Raw genomic sequence first — 22,580 nt, 5'->3', positions numbered from 1 at the left:
TTGCTATATAACTGAAAGTAATACAACATTGTTAATCAACTGTTCAGTTCAGTTGCTCAGTCATGTCCAACTCTTTGCAACCCCATGGATTACAGCATGCCAGGCCACCCTGTTCATCATCAACTCCTGGAGTTTACCCAACTCACATCCACTGAACTGGTGATGCCATCCAACCATCTCATCCTGTCGTCCCCTTTTCCTCCCACCTTCAATCTTTCCCAGCATCAAAGTCTTTTCAATTGAGTCAGCTCTACACATCAGGTGGACAAAGTATTGGAATTTCAGTTTCAGCAGCACTCCTTCCAATGAATATTCAGGACTGATTGCCTTTAGGATGGACTGGTTGGATCTCCTTGCAGTCCAAGGGACTCTCAAGAGTCTTTTCCAACACCACAGTTCAAAACCATCAATTCTTCAGTGCTCAGCTTTCTTTATAGTCTAACTTTCACATCCAAACATGACTACTGGAAAAACTATAGATTTGACTAGATGGACCTTTGTTGACAAAGTAATGTCTCTGCTTTTTAATATGCTGTCTAGGTTGGTCACAGCTTCTCTTCCAAGGAGCAAGTATCCTTTAATTTCATGGCTGTAGTCACCATCTGCAGTGATTGTGGAGCCCAACTGTTTCCATTGTTTCACCTTTTATTTGCCATGAAATGATGGGACTGGATGCCATGATCTTAGTTTTCTGAATTTTGAGTTTTAAGCCAACTTTTTCACTCTCCTCTTTCACCTTCAAGAGGCTCTTTAGTTCTTCTCTTCTGCCATAAGGGTGGTGTCATCTGCGTATCTGAAGTTATTGATACTTCTTTCAGCAATCTTGATTCCGCTTGTGTTGCATCCAGCCTGGCATCTAACTGGATGTACACTGCATAGAAGTTAAATGAGCAGGGTGAGAATATACAGCCTTGACATAATCCTTTCCCAATGTGGAACCATTCTGTTGTGCCATGTTCGGTTCTAACTGCTGCTTCTTGACCTGCATACAGATTTCTCAGGAGGCAGGTCAGGTGGTCTGGTATTCCCATCTCTTTCAGAATTTTCCACAGTTTGTTGTGATCCACACAGTCAAAGGCTTTGAAGTGGTCAATAAAGCAGATGTTTTTCTCGAACTCTCTTGCTTTTTCAATGACCCAATGGATGTTGGCAATTTGATTTCTGGTTCCTCTGCCTTTTCTAAATCCAGCTTGAACGTCTGGAAGCTCTCGGTTCACATACTGTTGAAGCCTTGCTTGGAGAATTTTGAGCATTACTTTGCTAGAGTGTGAGAAGAGTGCAATTGTGTGACAGTTTGAACTGTCTTAGGCATTGCCTTTCTTTGGGATTGGAATGAAAACTGACCTTTTTCAATCCTGTGGCCACTGGTGAGTTTTCCAAATTTGCTGGCATACTGAATGCAACACTTCCACAGCATCATCTTTTAGGATTTCAAATAGCTTAACTGGAATTCCATCACCTCCACTACCTTTGTTGGTAGTGATAGGTCCTAAGGCCTATTTGACTTCACATTCCAGGATGTCTGGCTCTAGGTGAGTGATCACATCACCATGGTTATCTTGGTCATGAAGACCTTTTTTGTACAGTTCTTTTGTGTGTTCTCGACACATCTTTTTCATATCTTCTGCTTCTGTTCAGTCCATACCATTTCTGTCCTTTACTGTGCCAGTCATTGCATGAAACATTCCCTTGGTATCTCTAATTTTCTTGAAGAGATCTCTAGTCTTTCCCATTCTGTTCTTTTCCTCTATTTCTTTGCACTGATCACTGAGGAAGGATTTCTTATCTCTCCTTGCTATTCTTTGGAACTCTGCTTTCAGATGGGTGTATGTTTCCTTTTCTCCTTTGCCTTTAGTGTCTCTTCTATTCTCAGCTATTTGTCAGGCCTCCTCAGACAACCATTTTGCCTTTTTGCATTTTCTTGGGGCTGGTCTGGATCGCTGGCCCCTGTACAATGTCACAAACCTCCATCCATAGTTCTTCAGGCACCTATCAGATCTAATCCCTTGAATCTATTTGTCACTTCAACTATATCATCATAAGGGATTTGATTTAGGTCATACCTGAATGGTCTAGTGGTTTTCCCTACTTTCTTCAATTTAAATCTGAATTTCAAAATAAAGAGTTCATGATGTGAGCCACAGCCAGCTCCCAGTCTTGTTTTTACTGACTGTATAGAGCTTCTCCATCTTTGGCTGCAAATAATATAATGAATCAGTGTCAATCCTAAACTCTTAATTTATCCCTCCCCTCCCCCAACCTTTCCTCTTTGGTAACTATAAGTTGTTTCCACACCCCACACCCGTCTTTTTTTTTTTTTTTACTTTTTATCATAGTTGCTATGCTTTTTTTTTTTTTTTTAGGATAATGGCTTTACAGAATTTTGTTTTTCTTTTATTTGAATTTTTATTGTTGTTAATAAAATTTATTTTTTAGAATAGTTTTATGTTCACAGTAAAAATGAGCCAGAAGTACAGAGAATTCCCATATAGCCCCTTCCCCCAACACCTTACAATCTGCCCAATATTGACATCCCCCATCAGAGTGCATTTGTTACAATCAATGAACTTATGATGACATATTTTAGCACCCAAAGTCCATCGTTTATACTCAGGTTCACTCTTGGTGTTTTACGGGTTTTGACAAAAGTATTATAACATGCATTTGCCATCACAGTGATGTACAGAATAATTTTACTGCCCTAAATTGCAGCCATGAAATTACAAGACGCTTACTCCTTGGAAGAAAAGTTATGACCAACCTAGATAGCATATTAAAAACCAGAGATATTACTTTGCCAACAAAGGTCTGCTGAGTCAAGGCTATGGTTTTTCCAGCAGTCATGTATGGATGTGAGAGTTGGACTGTGAAGAAAGCTGAGTGCCGAAGAATTGATGCTTTTGAAGTGTGGTGTTGGAGAAGACTCTTGAGAGTCCCTTGGACTGCAAGCAGATCCAACCAGTCCATTCTGAAGGAGATCAGTCCTGGGTGTTCTTTGGAAGGAATGATGCTAAAGCTGAAACTCCAGTACTTTGGCCACTTCATGTGAAGAGTTGACTCATTAGAAAAGACTCTGATGCTTGGAGCGATTGGGGGCAGGAGGAAAAGGGGATGACAGAGGATGAGATGGCTGGATGGCATCACCGACTCGATGGATGTGAGTCTGAGTGAACTCTGGGAGATGGTGATGGACAGGGAGGCCTGGCACGCTGCAATTCATGAGGTCACAAAGAGTCGGACACGACTGAGTGCCTGAACTGAACTATCCTTTGTGCTGTGCTGATTCATCCTTCCCTCCCTCCTAAGCCCCTGGATACCAATGATTTTTTTTTTTAGTATCTCCATAGTTTTGCCTTTACAGAACATCATATACTTGGAATCATAAGGTATGTCAATGTTCCTTCATGTCTTCTCATGGTTTAATAGCTCATATCTTTTTAGTGCTGAATAGTATTTTATTGTCTCACTATCATAGTTCATTTATCTATCCATATACCAAAAGACAATTTGGTGGCTTCCAAATTTTGTTAATTATGAATAAAGTTACTATAAACATACGTGTATAGGTTTTCATGTGAATGTAAGCTTTCAGTTCATTTGGGTAAATACCAAGGAGTGCAACTGCTGTATCATATAGTAAGAGTATGTTTAGTTCTGTAAGAAGCTGTCAAACTGTCTTCCAATGTGGCTGCACAATTTTGCCATTCCTAGGAGCAGTGAATGAAAATCCTTTTGCTCTACATCCTTAGGGCATTTGGTGGTGTCAGTGTTCTGGATCTTGGCTATTCTCGTGTGTGTTTAGTCACTAAGTCATGTCTCACTTGTTTGTGACCCCATGGACTATAACCTGCCAGGATCCTCTGTCCATGGGATTTCTTAGGCAAGAATACTGGAAAGGGTTGCCATTTCCTTCTCCAAGGGATCTTCCCAACCCAGAGATTAAACCCATGTCTCTTGCATTGGCAGGAAGATTCTTTACCACTGAGCCACCAGGGAAGCCTCTCATAGGTGTATAGTGGAATCTTTTTGTTTTAATTCACAGGTTTCTGACTGTAAATGATGTGTGATGTTCAACATCTTTTCATAGCTTACATGCCATCCATATATCTTATCTGGTGAGGTCTATGCTCAGGTCTTTTGCCTACTTTTTAATCAGACTGTTTTCATGTTGCTGAGTTTTAAGAGTTCTTTGTATATTTTGGATAATAATTATCAGATGTTATCATCTTTTGAAATATTTTTCCAAGTCTGTGGCTTGCCTTCCCATTCTCTTGATATTGTCACAGAAGTTTTTAATTTTAATGAAGTCCAGCTTATCATTTTTTAATTTAATTGGAGGCTACTTTACATTATTATGGTGGGTTTTGCCATACATTGACATGAATCAGCCATGCATGTACATGTGTACCTCCCTATCCCAAAACCCCCTCCCACCTCCCTCCTCATCCCATCCCTCTGGGTCATCCCGGTACACTGGCTTTGGGTGTCCTGTTTCATGCATGGAACTGGGACTGGTCATCTATTTCACATATGGTAATATACATGTTTCAATGTATTGTATTCTCTCAAATCATCCCACCCTCGACTTCTCCCACAGAGTCCAAAAGTCTGTTCTTTATATCTGTGTCTCTTTTGCTGTCTTGCACATAGGTTCATCATTACCATCTTTCTAAATTCCATATATGTGTGTGTGTATATATATATATATATATATATATATATATATATGCGTTAATATATTGTATTGGTGTTTTCCTGACTTACTTCACTATGTATTATAGGCTCTAGTTTCAACCACCTCATTAGAACTGATTTAAATGTGTTCTTTTTAATAGCTGAGTAATATTCCATTGTGTATATGTACCACAGCTTTCTTATCCATTCATCTGCCTATGGACATTAGGTTGCTTCCATGTCCTAGCTATTGTAAACAGTTCTGCAGTGAACATTGGGGTACAGATGTTTCTTTAAATTCTGGTTTCCTCGGTGTGTATGTCCAGCAGTGGGATTGCTGGGTCGTATGGCAGTTCTATTTCCAGTTTTTTAAGGAATATCCACACTGTTCTCCATAGTGGCTGCACTAGTTTGCTTTTCCACCAATGGTGTAAGAGGTTTCCCTTTCTCCACACCCTCTCCACCATTTATTATTTGTAAACTTTTTGATGGCAACTTTTCGATTCTGACCTCTGTGAGATGCTACCTCATTGTGGTTTTGATTTGCATTTCTCTGATAATGAGTGATGCTGAGCATCTTTTCATGTGTTTGCTAGCCATCTATATGACTTCTTTGGAGAACTGTCTACTTAGGTGTTTTGCCCATTTTTTGATTGGGTCGTTTATTTTTCTGGTATTGAGCTGCTTGCATATTTTGGAAATTAATTCTTTGTCAGTTATTTCATTTGCTATTATTTTCTCCCATTCTGAAGGCTGTCTTTTCACCTTGAGTATAGTTTCCTTTGTTGTACAAAAGCTTTTAAGTTTAATTAGGTCCCATTTGTTTATTTTTGCTTTTATTTCCATTACTCTGGGAGGTGGGTCATAGAGGATCTTGCTGTGATTTATGTCAGTGAGTGCTATTCCTCTGCCATCTTGGGACCGCTCCTAGAATTTTGTGGTTTTCTGTCATACATCAACAAGAATCAGCCATAGGTTCACCCATGTCCCCTCTGTTCTTAACATCCCTCACAACTCCCTCCCCATTCCACCCTTCTGGATTGTCACAGAGCCCCTGTTTGAGTTTCCTGAGTCATTTAGCAAATCCCTATTGGCTATCTATTTCACATATGGTGTTGTACATTTCCATGTTACTTTCTCCATACATCTCACCCTCTCCCTTCTCCCATCCCCCTGTGTTCATAGGTCTGTTCTCTATGTCCGTTTCTCCATTGTTGATCTGAAAATTCATCATTACCATCTTTTTAGATTCCATATGCGAGCGTAAGTATATGATATTTATATTTCTCTTTCTGACTTACTTCACTCTGTATAATAGGCTCTAGGCTCTCCACCTCATTGGGACTCAAATGCATTCCCTTTGACTGCTAAGTAGTATTCCATTGTATATACATATCACAGCTTCTTTATCCATTCATCTGTCAATGGACATCTAGGTTGCTTCCATGTTCTAACTATTGTAAATAGTGCTGCAGTGGAAATTGGGGTACATGTGTCTGTTTCAATTTTGGTTTTCTCCGGGTATATGCCTAGGAGTGGGATTGCTGGGTCATAAAAGACTCTGATGCTGGGAGGGATTGGGGGCAGGAGGAGAAGGGGAAGACAGAGGATGAGATGGCTGGATGGCATCACAGACTCGATGAACGTGTCTGAGTAAACTCCAGGAGATGGTGATGGACAGGGAGGCCTGGTGTGCTGCGATTCATAGGGTCGCAGAGTTGGACACGACTGAGCAGCTGAACTGAACTGAACTGAACTGATGGTGGTTTTATTCCTAACTTTTTAAGGAACCTCCATACCATCTTCCACAGTGGCTGTATCAGTTTACATTCCCACCAGCAATGCAAGAGGGTTCTGTTTTCTCCACATCCTCTCCAGCATTTATTGTTTGTACTTTTTGATAATGGCCATTCTCACTGATGTGAGATGGTATCTCATTATAGATTTGATTTGCATTTCTGTAATAATGAGTGATGTTAAGCATCTTCTCATGTGCTTTTTAGCCATCTGTATGTCTGGAGAAATGCCTTTTTAGGTCATTTCCCCACTTTTTGCTTGGGCTTTTTTCTGGTATTGAGTTGTATGAGCTGCTTGTATATTTTGGAAATTGTGAGTTTCATCTGTTATTATTTTCTCCCACTCTGAGGGTTGTCTTTTCACTGTGTTTGCAGTTTCTTTTGCTGTGCAAAAGCTAAGTTCAAGTGTTCTGCCTATGCTTTCCTCTAAGAGTTTTATAGTTTCTGGTCTTATATTCAGGTCTTTAATCCATTTTGAGTTTATGTCTGTGTACGGTGTTAGAAAGTGTTCTAATTTCATTCTTTTGCATGTAGCTGTCCAGTTTTCCCAACACCTCTTATCAAAGAGTCTATCTTTGCCCCATTTTATATTCTTGCCTCCTTTGTCAAAAACAGTACCCATAAGTGCGTGGTTTTCTCTCTTGGTTCTCTATTTTGTTCCATTGGTCTTTATTCTATTTCTGACTTGCATATATTAAAGAATCCTTGCATCCCTGGAATAAACCCAACTTGATCATTGTGTATGACCTTTTTAATGTGTTGTTGAATTCTGTTTGCTAGAATTTTGTTGAGGATTTTTGCATCTATGTTCATCAGTGATACTGGCATGTAATTTTATTTTTTGTGTTGTCTTTGCCTGGTTTTGGTATCAGGGTGATTGTGGCCTCATAGAATGAGTTTGGAAGTGTTCCTTTCTCTGCAACTTCTTGGAATAGTTTCAGAAAAATAGGCATTAGCTCCTTTCTAAATGTTTGACAGAATTCCTGTGAAGCCATCTGACCCTGGGCTTTTGTTTTTGGGGAGATTTTTGATCATAGTTTCAATTTTAATGTTTGTAATTGTGTTGTTCATAATTTCTATTTCTTCCTGGTTCAGTCTTGGGAGATTGAACTTTTCTAAGAATCTATTTCCACTAGGTTGTCCATTTTATTAGCATATAGTTGCTCATAATATTCTCTTATGATCCTTTGTATTTCTGTGTTGTCTGTTGCAACTTCTTTTTCATTTCTAATTTTGCTGATTTGATCTTTCTCCTTTTCTGGATGAGTCTGGCTAGTGGTTTGTCAATTTTGTTTATCTTCTTCTCAAAGTTTTAGTTTTATTAATCTTTGCTATTGTTTTCTTTCATTTCCTTTTCATTATTTCTGCTCTTATCTTTATGATTTCTTTCCTCCTGCTGACTTTGGGGGGTTTTTTGTTCTTCTTTTTCCAGCTGCTTTAGATATAGAGTTAGGTTGTCTGTTCAGTGCTTTTCTTGCTTCTTGAGGTATGATTGTATTGCTATAAACTTCCCTCTTAGAACCGCTTTCACTGAATCCCATAGGTTTTGGGTTGTTTTCATTTTCATTTGTTTCTAGGCATCTTTTGATTTCCTTTCTTATTCTTTAGTAACCTCTTTGTTATTTAGTAATGTACTATTTAATCTCCATGAGTTTCAGGGCTTTTTTGCAGTTTTTTTCCTGTAGTTGATATCTAGTTTCATAGCATTGTGGTCAGAGAAGATACTTGATATGATTTCAGTTTTCTTAAATATACTGAGGCTTGGTTTGTGGCCCAAGATGTGGTCTATCCTGAAAAGTGTTCCATGTGCACTTTAGAAGAAAATGTATTTTCTGCATTTGGATGGAAAGTTCTGAAGATATCAATTAGGTCCATTTGGTCTAATGTTTCATTCTGGGTTTCTGTTTCCTTACTGATTCTCTGTTTTGATAATCTGTCCATTGGTATAAATGGGGTGTTAAAGTCCCTTACTATTATTGTGTTTCTGTCAATTTCCCCTCTTATGCCTGTCTGTGTTTGCCTTATGTACTGAGGTGCTCCAATGTTGGGTGAATAAATATTTACAATCGTTACATCGTCTTCTTCGATTGATCCCTTAATCATTATGTAGTGTCCCTCTTGGTCTCTTATAATATTCTTTAAAGTCTATTTTGTCTGAAATAAGGATTGCCACTTTGGCTTTCTTTTAGTTTCCATTTGCAAGGAATATCTTCTTCCATCCTTTTCCTTTCAGTCTATATGTATCTCTAGGTCTAAAGCGGGTCTCTTGTAGCAGCATATATATGAGTCTTGTTTTTGAATTCGTTCAGTGATCCTTTATCTTTTGGTCGGTGCATTTAATTCATTTACATTTAAGGTAATTATTGATACACGTTTCTATTGGCATTTTCTTGATTGTTTTGGGTTTGTATTTGTAGGTCTTTCCTTTCTCTTGTGTTTACTGGCTATATAAGTCCCTTTAGTATTTGTTGCAAGGCTGGTTTGGTGGTGCTAAATTCTCTTAACTTCTGCTTGTCTGTAAAACTTTGATTTCTCCATCAATTCTGATTGAGATCTTTGCCAGGTATGGTAATCTTGGTTGTAGATTTTTCTCTTTCCCTCCAAGGGCAAAAACCAAATGGAAGAAAGAAACAGCCCTCAAGTGTGGGAAAAGAAGACCTCAAGTGGAGTATGTTAGAAAAAAATATGTCCAACTTTAAATATATCCTGCCATGCCCTTCTGGCCTGCAGAGTTTCTGCTGAAAGATCCACTGTTAAACTGTATGGGCTTTCCCTTGTATGTTTCTTGTTGCTTTTCCCTTGCTTCTTTTAATATTCCTTTTTGTGCTTAATCTCTGTTGGCTTGATGAATATGTGCCTTGATGTATTTCTCCTTGTGTTTATCCTATAAGGGACTCTGTGCTTCTTGGACTTGATTGACTATTTCCTTTCCCATGTAGGGGAAGTTTTCAACCATATTTTCTTCAAAAATTTTCTCAGTGACTTTGTTTTTCCTTTCTCTGGGATCCCTATAACTTGAATGTTGATGCATTTAATATTGTTCCAAAGGTCTCTGAGGCTAGCCTCAATTCTTTTCATTCTTTTTCCTTTGTTCTGCCCTTCAGGAGTTATTTGCACCATTCTATCCTCCAGCTCACTTATCCATTCCTCTGCCTCAGTTATTCTGCTATTGATTCCTTCTACAGTATTTTTTAATTTCAGTAACTGTGTTATTCATCTGTGTTTGCTTATTCTTTATTTCTTCTATGTCCTTGGTGATTCTATTAACTGTGTTAAATGTTTCTTGCATTTTCTCTATTGTATTCTCAAGTCTTTGAAGCATCTTTATTACCATTATTCTGAATTCTCTTTCAGGGAGATTGCTTATTTCATCTTTGTTTATTCGGTCTTGTGAGTTTCTACCTTTTTCTTTCATTTGTGCTGTATTTCTCTGTGTTTTCATCATTTTTTCCTAACATACTCCACTTGAGGTCTTCTTTTCCCACACTTTAGGGTTGTTTCTTTCTTCCATTTGGTTTTTGCCCTTGGAGGGAAAGATTGGTTGAGTGGTTTGTGCTGATTTCTTGTTAGGGGTGACTTGTGCCTATGTTCTAGTGGGAGGAGATCAAGCAGATGAAGGAGGTAATTACAGAAATAATGGGACATATACACACACTTCCATACATACAGTTATAACCAAAGTATTCTAAAGAAAAGACTGACTTGGTGAAGAAGGGAAACCAAAAGTGCTATCAACCAATTAAAAGCAGAGCTAGCGAATGCTCAATCTGGAAAACTGAGTATGAGCAGAGTGTCAACTGGGGAATACAGCAAAGAAAGCTTGACAATTTAACTTGACAGTCACTTCATGGCAGATAGATGGGGAAACAATGGAAACAGTGACAGACTTTATTTTGTTGGGCTCCATAATCACTGCAGAGAAAGCAATGGCACCCCACTCCAGTACTCTTGCCTGGAAAATCCTACGGACAGAGGAGCCTGGTAGGCTGCAGTCAATGGGGTTGCTGAGAGTCGGACATGACTGAGTGACTTCACTTTCACTTTTCACTTTTATGCACTGGAGAAGGAAATGGCAACCCATTCCAGTGTTCTTGCCTGAAGAATCCCAGGGACGGGGGAGCCTGGTGGGCTGCTGTCTATGGGGTCGCACAGAGTCGGACAGGACTGAAGCGACTTAGCAGCAGCAGCAGCCATATCTCTGCAGATGGTGACTGCAGCCGTGAATTAAAAGATGCTTGCTCTTGGAATAAAAGCTATGATGAACTAGACAGCATATTAAAAGGCAGAGATGTCACTTTGCCAACAAAGATCTGTACAGTCAAAGCTATGATTTTTCCAGTAGTCATGTATGGATGTGAGAGTTGGACTATAAAGAAAGCTGAGCACTAAAGAACTGATGCTTTTGAACTGTGGTGTTGGAGAAGACTCTTGAGAGTCCCTTGGACTGCAAGGAGATCCAACCAGTCCATCCTAAAGGAAATCAGTCCTGAATATTCATTGGAAGGACTGATGCTGAAGCTGAAGCGCTAACGCTTTGGCCACCTGATGAGAAGAACTGACTCACTGGAAAAGACCCTGATGCTGGGAAAGACTGAAGGCAGGAGAAGAAGGGTACGACAGAGGATGAGATGGTTGGATGGCATCACCAACTCAGTGGACATGAATTTGAGCAACCTCAGGCAGTTTGCAAATGGACAGGGAAGCCTAGCGTGCTGCAGTCCATGGGGGTTGCAAAGAGTCAGACATGATTGAACAACTGAATTGGGACTGATAGGATCAACATATATACACTACTATACATAAAATCGATAATCAACAAGGACCTACTGTATAGCACAGGGAATTCTACTCAATATTCTGTAATATCCTAAAAGAGAAAAGAATCTAAAACAGAATAGAAACATGTACAAGTATAACTGAATCACTGTGCTATATCTCTGAAATGAATACAATACTGTAAATTGACTATACTCCAATATAAAATAAAATTACAAAAAATAAACAATAAAAATAAATTAAAAAACAAGGCACTTTGGATCCAAGCTGAAAATCAGTTTGGGAAAAACACATCATAGGTCAGTGGTCCCAGCAGAGCCATAATAATGACCATAAATGTTTTAAATTAAAATCTAGTATAGAGCAGGGCTTCCCGGGTGGCTTAGGGGGAAAGAATCCACCTACCAATGATGGAGACATGGTTCAATCCCTGATCTGGTAAGATCCCACAGGCCTCGGAGTAAACAACTAAACCCGTGTGCCACAACTATTGAGGTTGTGTTCTAGAGCCCGGGAGCCACAACTACTGAGCCCAAGTGCAGCAACCACTGAAGGCCTGTGCACCCTAGAGCCTGTGCTCTGCAACAAGAGAAGCCACCGCAACAAGAAGTCCATGTACCACAACTAGAGAGTAGCCCCCACTCACCACAATAGAGAAAAGCCCTCATAGCAATGAAGACCTAGGACAGCCAATAAATATAATAATTTTTAAAAATCTAACACAGAGGAGGGAAAAGATAAGTTAAGGTAAAAACAAGTCAACTTACGATAGGGATCACAGCATAAAGAATGTTTAATAATGGTTGAAATCAAATTAAATGACTGATTTTATTAAACAAAACAAACAAAAAAACAAGATCACCAGGTAGCTCGTGCTACATTAAAGTTTTAGAATCACTGTTCCAAGTACTGCATCTGTGTGTACTCTCTATCCAGGCCTACAGCTTTAAGTACTATATATTTTTTAATCTCCAAATCTCTCTCTGGCTCCAACCTCCTCTCCTAAATTCCAGATTCATATAAGCAATAGCCTACATGACAACTCCATTTGGATGGAGTCTCAAATATTTCAAAGTTACTATTAAAACAAAAGCCTTTTCCCTTCTCACTACATAGTCCCACCAAAAAAGGATTGCTAAGTTTACTGAGTACATGTTACAGGTAATAACCTAAGTGCTTAACATATATCAGCTGCTTTAATCCTCCCATCACCATCCACAAGAGATAGTTACTAATGGCAACCCACTCCAGTATTCTTGCCTGGAGAATCCCAGGGACAGAGGAGCTTGGTAGGCTACAGCCCACAGGGTCACAAATAGTCGGACACGACTGAGTGACTGCACTTCACTATTGTGCCCATTTTACAGAGGAGTAATTGAAAAAGAGAAAGTATCTTACCCACAACTATACATCTCCTAAGTATCACACCAATGATTTGAAGCTAGGTAATTTGACTCCAGAGTATGTTCCTGTCATACCTCTCAGTTCCATTCAACCAAGAACTCAAATATAAAGTTATCATTTCACCATCTCCCACTTCTAATCCTGTGCATTCCACTTTCAAACATTATCTAGAATTGATGGATTTCTCTCCATCTCCATGGTCACCCACTCTTTTCAAAGCCATCATTTTGCTCGTGTGTTTGTTAACCTCCTAACTGGTCTTCCTCCTTCCACTCTACCTGATCTTCTCTCATAGCAGTACAATTTTTACAGTAAGAATCTGTTGTTAATGCCTTCTTTAAATACTTTCATGGGCTGCCATATGCGTGACCTGAGCCTGCCTTCTCCAGCCTTTGTCTGATATTAGCCTCAGGGAGTCTCATTCCTGAGACAAGCCAAGTACATGCCCCAACCCCAGGGCTTTTGCTCTTCTTGTTTCTGTGGAAGCCAAATCATCTTTTCTCCCAGCTCTCCCTCATCCTGCAGATCTCAGTACTCATGTCACCTCTTTTCAACCACCCTTTCTAAAGGAGTCACTATTATAGCTCCATTTCCTTCACTGCACTTAACACATCCAAATCTGAAAATATAAACATATCACTAGTAGCTAAGCTGTAGAGAATGTACTGGTCTCAGTTTAGTTCAGTTGCTCAGTCGTGTCCAACTCCTTGCGACCTCATGAATCGCAGCACACCAGGCCTCCCTGTCCATCACCAACTCCCAGAGTTCAGACTCACGTCCATCGAGTCAGTGATGCCATCCAGCCATCTCATCCTCTGTTGTCCCCTTTTCCTCCTGCCCCCAATCTCTCCCAGCATCAGAGTCTTTTCCAATGAGTCAACTCTTTGCATGAGGTGGCCAAAGTATTGGAGTTTCAGCTTTAGCATCATTGCTTCCAAAGAAATCCCAGGCTGATCTCCTTGCAGTCCAAGGGACTCTCAGGAGTCTTCTCCAACACCACAGTTCAAAAGCATCAATTCTTCGGCACTCAGCCTTCTTCACAGTCCAACTCTCACATCCATACATGACCACATGAAAAACCATAGCCTTGACTAGACGGACCTTTGTTGGCAAAGTAATGTCTCTGCTTTTCAATATGCTATCTAGGTTGGTCATAACTTTCCTTCCAAGGAGTAAGTGTCTTTTAATTTCATGGCTGGAGTCACCATCTGCAGTGACTTTGGAGCCCCCAAAAATAAAGTCTGACACTGTTTCCACATCTATTTCCCATGAAGTGATGGGACCAGAGGCCATGATCTCAGTTTTCTGAAACGTTGAGCTTTAAGCCAACTTTTTCACTCTCCACTTTTACTTTCATCAAGAGGCTTTTTCGTTCCTCTTCACTTTCTCCCATAAGGGTGGTGTCATCTGCATATCTGAAGTGATTGATATTTTTCCCAGCAATCTTGATTCCAGCTTGTGTTTCTTCCAGCCCAGCATTTCTCATCATGTACTCTGCATAGAAGTTAAATAAGCAGGGTGATAATATACAGCCTTGACATACTCCTTTTCTTATTTGGAACCAGTCTGTTGTTCCATGTCCAGTTCTAACTGTTGCTTCCTGACCTGCATATAGGTTTCTCAAGAGGCAGGTCAGGTGGTCTGGTATTCCCATCTCTTTCAGAATTTTCCACAGTTTATTGTGATCCACACAGTCAAAGGCTTTGGCATAGTCAGTAAAGCAGAAATAGATGTTTTTCTGGAACTCTCTTGCTTTTTCGATGATCCAGTGGATGTTGGCAATTTGATCTCTGGTTCCTCTGCCTTTTCTAAAACCAGCTTGAATATCTGGAAGTTCACAGTTCACGTATTGCTGAAGCCTGGCTTGGAGAATTTTGAGCATTACTTTACTGGCATGTGAGATCAGTGCAATTATACGGTAGTTTGAGCATTGTTTGGCATTGCTTTTCTTTGGGATTGGAATGAAAACTGACCTTTTCCAGTCCGTGGCCACTGCTGAGTTTTCCAAATTTGCTGGCATATTGAGTGCAGCACTTTCACAGCATCATCTTTCAGGATTTGAAGTAGCTCAGCTGGAAGTCCATCGCCTCCACTAGCTTTGTTTGTAGTGATGCTTTCTAAGGCCCACTTGACTTCACATGTCTGGCTGTCTGGCTCTAGGTGAGTGATCACACCATCGTGATTATCTTGGTCATGAAGATCTTTTTTGTACTGTTCTTCTTTCCACCTCTTCTTAATATCTTCTGCTTCTGTTAGGTCCATACCATTTCTGTCCTTTATCAAGCCCATCTTTGCATGAAATGTTCCCTTGGTATCTCTAATTTTCTGGAAGAGATCTCTAGTACTGGTCTATCTAGGTTCAAATTCTGACTTTATGATCTTCCTGTGGTTCCTTCTCCTCATCTATTAAACATAAGTGCAATACAACTGCTGTGATGAGTTACAACAATGCCTAGCATATACTAAGTGCTATTTAAACATCTGATATAATGATTACATATATTTGATGGCAAGGACCCCCTTGATTGTCTCTATATTCCTGACACTTAGAACATCCAGTTTACAGAAGTTTGTCAAATGACTATTGTTCCCTTTCATTGTTCCATTTATATTAGTGATAGAGTCTATCATTTCCCAATGCTTTATTGATGTTTTTACTTGAGGATCACCAATTAATGGGGCTTCCCCGATAGCTCAGTTGGTACAGAGTCTGCCTGCAAAGGAATATCCTCTGGAGAAGGGATAGGCTACTCACTTCAGTATTCTTGGGCTCAGCTGGTAAAGAATCTGCTTGCAATGCGGGAGACCTGGGTTCAATCCCTAGGTTGGGAAGATCCCCTGGAGAAGGGAAAGGCTACCCACTCCAGTATGCTGGCCTGGAGAATCCCATGGACTGTATAGTTCGTGGGGTCGCAGAGAGTCAGACATGACTGAGTGACTTTCACCAATTAATGTCCCTTCACAGTCTATTTTACATGCATTTATTTAATTCTATTCACAGACAACTGTCACACAAACTACAAAAAGTACAAAAGCATAATCCATCTTCCAATATCAGGTCAGGGTCAAGTTGAAAGAGAGGAACTATACAGTAAATCACAAGCAGAGTTCAGGTGTCCTGAACAAAGCACAATGCCTGTCACATGATGTATTTAAAGCTGTAAATACTGCCACAGGAGAATCTCTTGTCTTTGCAGCGTCCACACAGTTCCTGCCGATGGGGCTTCCTTAGATTGATGTGTCTTTTCTTTTGAGGGCAGGAACAACGAGACTTTGAACAGGTCTTTAGAAAAGAAGCAACAGTTTGGGCACTAAATGATCAAATTTAGTCCGTCAGATAAAAATATTCCTCCCTACCACTCGTACCTGCTATCTTTATCCTCTGAATCCCATGAGAAGTCTGAAACTAAGTTTTACAAAACCACTTACTGCCCAGAAAGTGTCATGCACTTTTTTTCCCAGATGAATGGCCAAAGATGACCTTTAAGAGAAGATTGCTGAGCCAGTCCAGAAGACATAAGAGAGAAGTTATAAAAGTTAAAGTTGTGTAGAGTCTTTTCATTATGTAGGTTTCCCCATTTGTAGCCATGTGGGAGTAAGGAGTAGTGAGTATTAAGTGATTGATTACCTGAGCTGCAGTGATTCTCAACTGGTAGTATTTTACCTACTAGCAGACATTTCAGAATATCTGGAGTATTTTTGGTTAAGACTGGAGGGAAGGATGTTCTAGGCAGCAGCCCAACCTTTTCGGTACCAGGGACCAGTTTCTTAGACAATCTTTTCATGCACTGGGGATGGGAGGTCGGTTGGGGATGATTCAAGCACATTACATTTATTGTATACTTTATTTCTATTATTATTACATCAGCTCCACCTCATATCATCAGGCATGAGGTACTAGAGGTTGCGGACCCCTATTCGAGAGGAAGCTAAATGTTTTCCTTTCAGACATGGCTAAACTTTGCTGGAATTTGAAGTGTTTTTAACCATTATCCCATTCTATCTTCTGATATTTTAAAAAAAAAAAAAATCACACCTCAAGAAGACTGGTATACTGCTCTGGTCCACCTTCCCAATCCTGTTAATCTTTTAAAATTTATGATCACTACTCTATTTTCTGCGTATGTCCATAGCAAAAAAGAATAAGTCAAGCTTTACCTTTTATATTGTGAAAACAAGCATTTTTGTTTTCCAAATGAGTCTCATATGGTTTATCAAATGTTGGATATCTTCCACCCTCTGGCTGATGAGTATGCATCCTTAAGAAAATTCTAACAGTAACATACTCACATAGTGTCTACTCTATGTGCTGCTCTAAGCACTTTATATAATTCCATTTAGTACCCACATCGCTTTTATAAGGAATAAAAAGCTCAATGAAAAAAATTGTAATTTAAAAAAATCAGGATTTACTCTAAAGGTAGGTTTCTGGTTTTGGTAATGTTAGGTTAAGTAGTTCTGACTAAGTCTTCTGCTTAGGACAACTAGATAAGCTGAGCAAAGATACTAATTAAAATCAAGAACTACTTGAAGGCACTGGGGAATTACCAAAGTATCCCAAAGAAGGAAATCCAGAAAGAGAGATGAGCCTGACATTTGGGACTATTTTCTCTTCAAAGGCAATTCTGTAACAGGTAAATTTTTAAGACAACAGGAAGCTGAAAATGAGCTTCACAAGCTGATGAGGCTGAGGAATCTTAAATATGTCAAAATGGGAGAGCACTGGTTAACAATTCAGGTTTTGTGCTGGGACCCTGAAAGGCTACACCCTAGAGTAAGAATGAAAGCAAAATTCATCAGCCTTCACAGATGCTGAAACCTAACTTCAAAACAGCTCAATTATAACTGGAAAATAGTAATCAAAAATTGCTAGTATCTTCATCTGCCTAACATAAGCAAACAAGTCTTCTGTAAAAAGATACTATTCTGGCCTCAAATTATCACTACAATTTTTCACATACAATATATAATAGCCCTCAAAAGTAACCAAGTATCTAAGGAGACAGAACAACAATTCCTTGAAAACCAAGGAATGTGAAGAGGATAGCAACAGAACCACAGAGATTAAGCTACTGGGGTTTTCTGGTACAGATTTTAAGAAAATGATGCTTAATATGCTCAAAGAAATTAGGCTGGTATTTCCAGTTGAGAAATGGACACTTATAAAGACATAAAAATTCTAGTACTGAAAAATGAAGTAAGGGGAACTATAACTAAATAGGTAGTTGTACTGGAAAAAGCAGAAGGAAAAACAAGAGAAATGCAAGATGGTATAGTAGATGATATCCAAACTGCGGTAAGGAGAGATAAAAGCATAGTAAACACAGAAAAAAGCATAAAAGATTTAAGGGATATGGTGACAGTTCTAATGTAAGTAATTAGAAGAAAAGAGAATGGAGGTAGAAGTAATATCTTAAATTACAATGATGGATAATTTTCCAAACATGATAGAAGTCTCCAAGTTACAGACTTGAGAAATTGTAAGCAGGTAAATACAAAAAAAAAACACAATTAGGGATAGAATTATAAAACTTCTAAAAATCAAAGCAGAGAGAAATATCTTAAAAGCAGACTTAAGGTGAAAAAAATGAGATATCACTTCAAAGGAGCTGCAATGAGACCAACAGCCACTTGACAGAAACAATGAAGGGTCAGATCCTTAAGAGGCAGAAAGAAACTACTAGCAACCTAAAAACTTTACACTCAGCAAAAATAACTTTTAAAAAAGCTATCCAGACAAAACAAAATGTGTCACCTTCAGATATGCATTACAGGAAACACTAAAATGAGATATTCAGGTAAAAAGAAAGTGGTCCCAGATACAATAAGGATCTAAAAGCAGCAGAATAAATATGCAGTTAAAACTAATTAGACTACAAAATAATGTCTTTTGAAGTTTAAAAATAATATACAGCAATAACAGAAAAGAAGTTAGGATGAAGTGATAAAGGATAGGCATGTTCTAAGGTCACTGCGTTGTCAAGGAGTGGTAAGATCACCATCTACATAAATTGCTTAAGCATGCTGTAAGATGAACCTTGAAGAAGAGTAAAAAATGAATAACTGCCAAGATAAGGGAGAGTGATTTAAAAAAAAAAAAACTCAAGTGAACACAATAAGTTAAAGGAGTATAATAGTAAGAAGATATATTTAAATCCAAAGTAATTATAGTAAATTCACTGAGAATGTCAGACTAGAAAAACTACGTTTTAAAATATTAGACTAATTTTTTAAATTCTAAGTTTTATAAAAATATTTTTAAGTGAAAGATTTAGGTAAAAATTCTTGATTATGAAAATCAATGATGTCACACTTTTCTGGAAAGCTTAAAGAGCCATCTCCTGCAAACTGTTTAAGAGGTCATCAAATTCTGTGACACCCTAGACTTTGGAGACACCATGGAATCTGATTACAGCTCTAATACTTAGTATCTGTTTAACTTTGAACAACTGACTTTCTTACTGAACTTTAGCTTTTTGTTCTGTATCATGGGAATAACCGAAGGCGGCAAAGGCAACCCACTCCAGTACTCTTGCCTGGAAAATCCCATGGACAGAGGAGCCTGGTAGGCTGCAGTCCATGGGGTCGCTAGGAGTTGGACACAACTGAGTGACTTCACTTTCACTTTTCACTTTCATGCATTGGAGAAGGAAACAGCAACCCACTCCAGTGTTCTTGCCTGGAGAATCCCAGGGACGGGGGAGCCTGGTGGGCTGCCATTTATGGGGTCACACAGAGTCGGACACGACTGAAGTGACTTAGCAATGGGAATAACACCTACTTCAAAGGTTAGGTTACAGGAGATAGTGAAAAACACTTGGCTCCAAGTTTGGCACATAGCTTAATATGGAGGAGAAAATGGTAGTCCACTCCAGTATTCTGGCCTAGGAAATCCCATGGACAGAGGAGCCTGGTGGGCTACAGTCCATGGGGTTGCAAAGAGTCAGATATGACCATCACTACCAAGAGCTTGGTAAAGGTTACCTATTAAGTTACACGTGAACTATTCACAAAGTGTTCCAGGAAAAGCACACATACCACATACATAAACAAACCACATAATGCAACTTAAATCTCCTCCTTCCCCCCAAAAGACTAGAATTTATGCTTTATTTTCTAAAATATTACAAAAATTCAAACATATAGTAAACTGAACACTCCTACACAAATATCCACATTTAGCAAATCCTAACATTTTGCCACAGAAGCTTCATGTTTAATAATGAAAACATTATGGACACAGTGGAAATACTCAGTTTGCTTACCTGGCACTGGATTGCTTCCACTCGATAAGGGTTAAAACTCTTTTGGCATTTGCAACAGAGTTGTTTGAAATAAACCTAAAGAGAAATTTGTCTTTTACACAGGGTTATGTGTACCCTAGGCTCCCAGCTCTTAAGTAATCCATTCCTTCTTGTAGCTTGCTTTTGCCCAATCTCTATGCTGAGGTCTTAAGCTCTTGTGGTGCTATCAGTCACTTTTTCTTATTTTTTGAATCTCATTTTCTTTACCTGTAAAATCGAGACAATGCCACTTCCTTTTTCTATAGTTTTGGCAACTACCCAATAATGTATATAAAGTACTACAGTAAAATTCTTCAGTAAGAAGCAGCTATTATAAGTTTATTCATTGTGCAGACAGAACACTTGACCTTCTTTTGTCCTGGTCTATTTGTCCGTTTCTAATTTTTTCAGTATTTCTCCATTTGAAATTCAAATTAGTTACAGTTACATACCAATCCACATGTTTCTAGGCTTTGTGCATTCTCACTTCAATTTATAAACCTTTAAAATCATACTTTGACAACAAGATGCCTTCCCTCTGACAGAGTTAATCATCCCCCTCCTGTATTATTTTTGTACCACTTCCATGCCACCAGTGCCAATGCACAGATCACCAATCTCATCTCGTCTGCATCATTCTTATCAGAATCAATTTCTTCAGGATGTCTTGTTCTTTGTATTCTAAAATCGTGAGTGTTTGAATTAAACCCACTGTTTTTATTATAGCAAGAAAAGGAAAGTAATTTTAGTTTAGTTAAAATATCTATTTCACCTCCAGGATCTAGTAAATGGCCAGTGCAAAAGAAAAAAAAAAAACTTTCATTCACATCTTAGCATACCTCCTTGGTCTCTTCCTCTATACTCCTTAAGTCAGAAAAGCAGCTATCTAAAATGCAACAGCATAGGGGCCTCAAACTCAAATGCTTGTAGAGGTTAATCAGAGAGACTAGGTGCAGGCTGTTGCAAAATGAAGGGCAAGTGCGGAGTGAGAGGAGACAGAAGCTGCTCAGTCCCCGTCTACTGCTCCTCACACAGAAGTGAGAGTGTTTAAAGACCGGAGTCTGACTGTTCAGGAAAACCTAAAAACGCAGAATGTGAAATCTTTCCAAAACGTAATATGGTGACAACTAATTCAAATTAAGGCGTGGAGCCTAAATGAGTCAGTCTCTCAAGGTTAACCTTCACAATAAATCATTTCTCTCATTGCCCCACCTTGTGGACAAACAATGGAAATTGTCTAGAGCTAAAGCACAAATCTGTTACAATACACCGACTAAAAAATGATTATACAGGTAGGGGGAATCTGTTGTATAGCACAAGGAACTCAGTTCAGTGCTCTGTAGAGACCTAGATGGGCCGGACTGGGGGTGGGATAGCAGGAACATCTGGGAGGGAGAGGATATATGTATACATACATCTGATTAACTTGGTTGTACAGCAGAAGCTAACAACACTGTAAGGCAACTATTAATATACCCCAATTAAAAAATTATAACAAATCCCAATGTATACAAGGTCAAGAGTTCATCTAAATAAGGTAAAATTTTGTCCAAGGCAACTACCAAACCAAATGTAACACCAGGATGTGGTTCAGGAGCTCAAGCTCTTGTGGACAGCCCAATTTCGTTCAGTCCGAACCTTTGCTTAGCACCTACTATGTCCTTGGTACTAAGGCTGAGTTATAGTCACATCCCATTAGGACACACAGTCTTCCTGCATTTAACATCCATGCCAGCCCCATTCTTCTCCCGCGTATCACTCACTTTCACTTACCTTATTAGTTCCAGAAATGCACCACACATAAGCACTCTCCCATCTGGTCTTACAATCTTTACAGTGAAAATAGCCATATTTGGGTTCTAAAAACTGCAAATAAGGAGGAAAAATCCTTTACCATCTTGAGGGGTCAAAAGTGAAAGTGAGAAGTCACTCAGTCGTGTCCAACTCTTTGTGACCCCATGAGCTGTATATAGTCCATGGAATTCTCCAGGCCAGAATACTGGAGTGGGTAGCCTTTCCCTTTTCCGGGGGATCTTCCCAACCCAGGGATTGAACCCAGGTCTCACGCATTGCAGGCGGTTTTTTTTATCAATTGAGCCACAAGGGAAGCCCTGAGGGGTGAAGGGGGCAGGAGGATAAAAAGCCAGATCCTGCTATCCTTGTGGTTTTTGTATAAGTAAAAAACAGGAAGCCTCCTTAACCTCACTCATAGCTATTCTCAAGGTCAGCACATGAACTCAGCTGTCAAGGACTGATTACTGTGGGACTTTTCTAGCTTCTCTCAGGCTTTTCCAATCTGTTTTCCCCAAGGCCATGAGCACCAGCTGCACAAAGTAAAGATCTGATCACATACTTCACAAACCCCAAACCCCTCTTTTGCCTCATTTGCAACAGCTATGGTTCCCAAACTTTTGGGGTTTCACAGGCTTAAAGTTGGCTCCTCATTTTACCAAAGAGCTAAAGAAACAAAGCAAAAACACAGGGACTTCCCTAGTGGTCCAGTGGTTAAGAATTTGCTTTCCAATACGGGGAGGTGGGTTGGACCTCTAGTGGGAAACTACTGAGCCAGGGGCTCTAGAGCACGAGCAGCAACTAGAGAAAAGCAGGCACACTGCAAGGAATGATCCCGCGAGCCGCCAATCAGACC

At 39.4% G+C, this 22,580-nt stretch overlaps 1 protein-coding gene across 1 annotated transcript in view; it reads right to left on the bottom strand.

Moving 5' to 3' along the window:
- Positions 1-22,580, bottom strand: part of ZAR1L (zygote arrest 1 like) — a 58,486-nt gene that overhangs the window by 35,094 nt on the left and 812 nt on the right. The window contains exons 2-4 of the mRNA XM_052649909.1: positions 21,707-21,799; positions 19,916-19,990; positions 1,966-1,979 (exon numbers count right to left, since the gene is read on the bottom strand). Coding sequence (XP_052505869.1) covers positions 1,966-1,979; positions 19,916-19,990; positions 21,707-21,799 — 182 coding nt within the window. The remainder of the gene's footprint in view (positions 1-1,965; positions 1,980-19,915; positions 19,991-21,706; positions 21,800-22,580) is intronic.

This window comes from Budorcas taxicolor, chromosome 12 (genome assembly GCF_023091745.1).
Source record: "Budorcas taxicolor isolate Tak-1 chromosome 12, Takin1.1, whole genome shotgun sequence".
NCBI classification, from domain to species: domain Eukaryota; kingdom Metazoa; phylum Chordata; class Mammalia; order Artiodactyla; family Bovidae; genus Budorcas; species Budorcas taxicolor.
The sequence above is the reverse complement of the archived record's forward strand: the minus strand, read 5'-3'. Positions and strand labels throughout refer to the sequence as shown.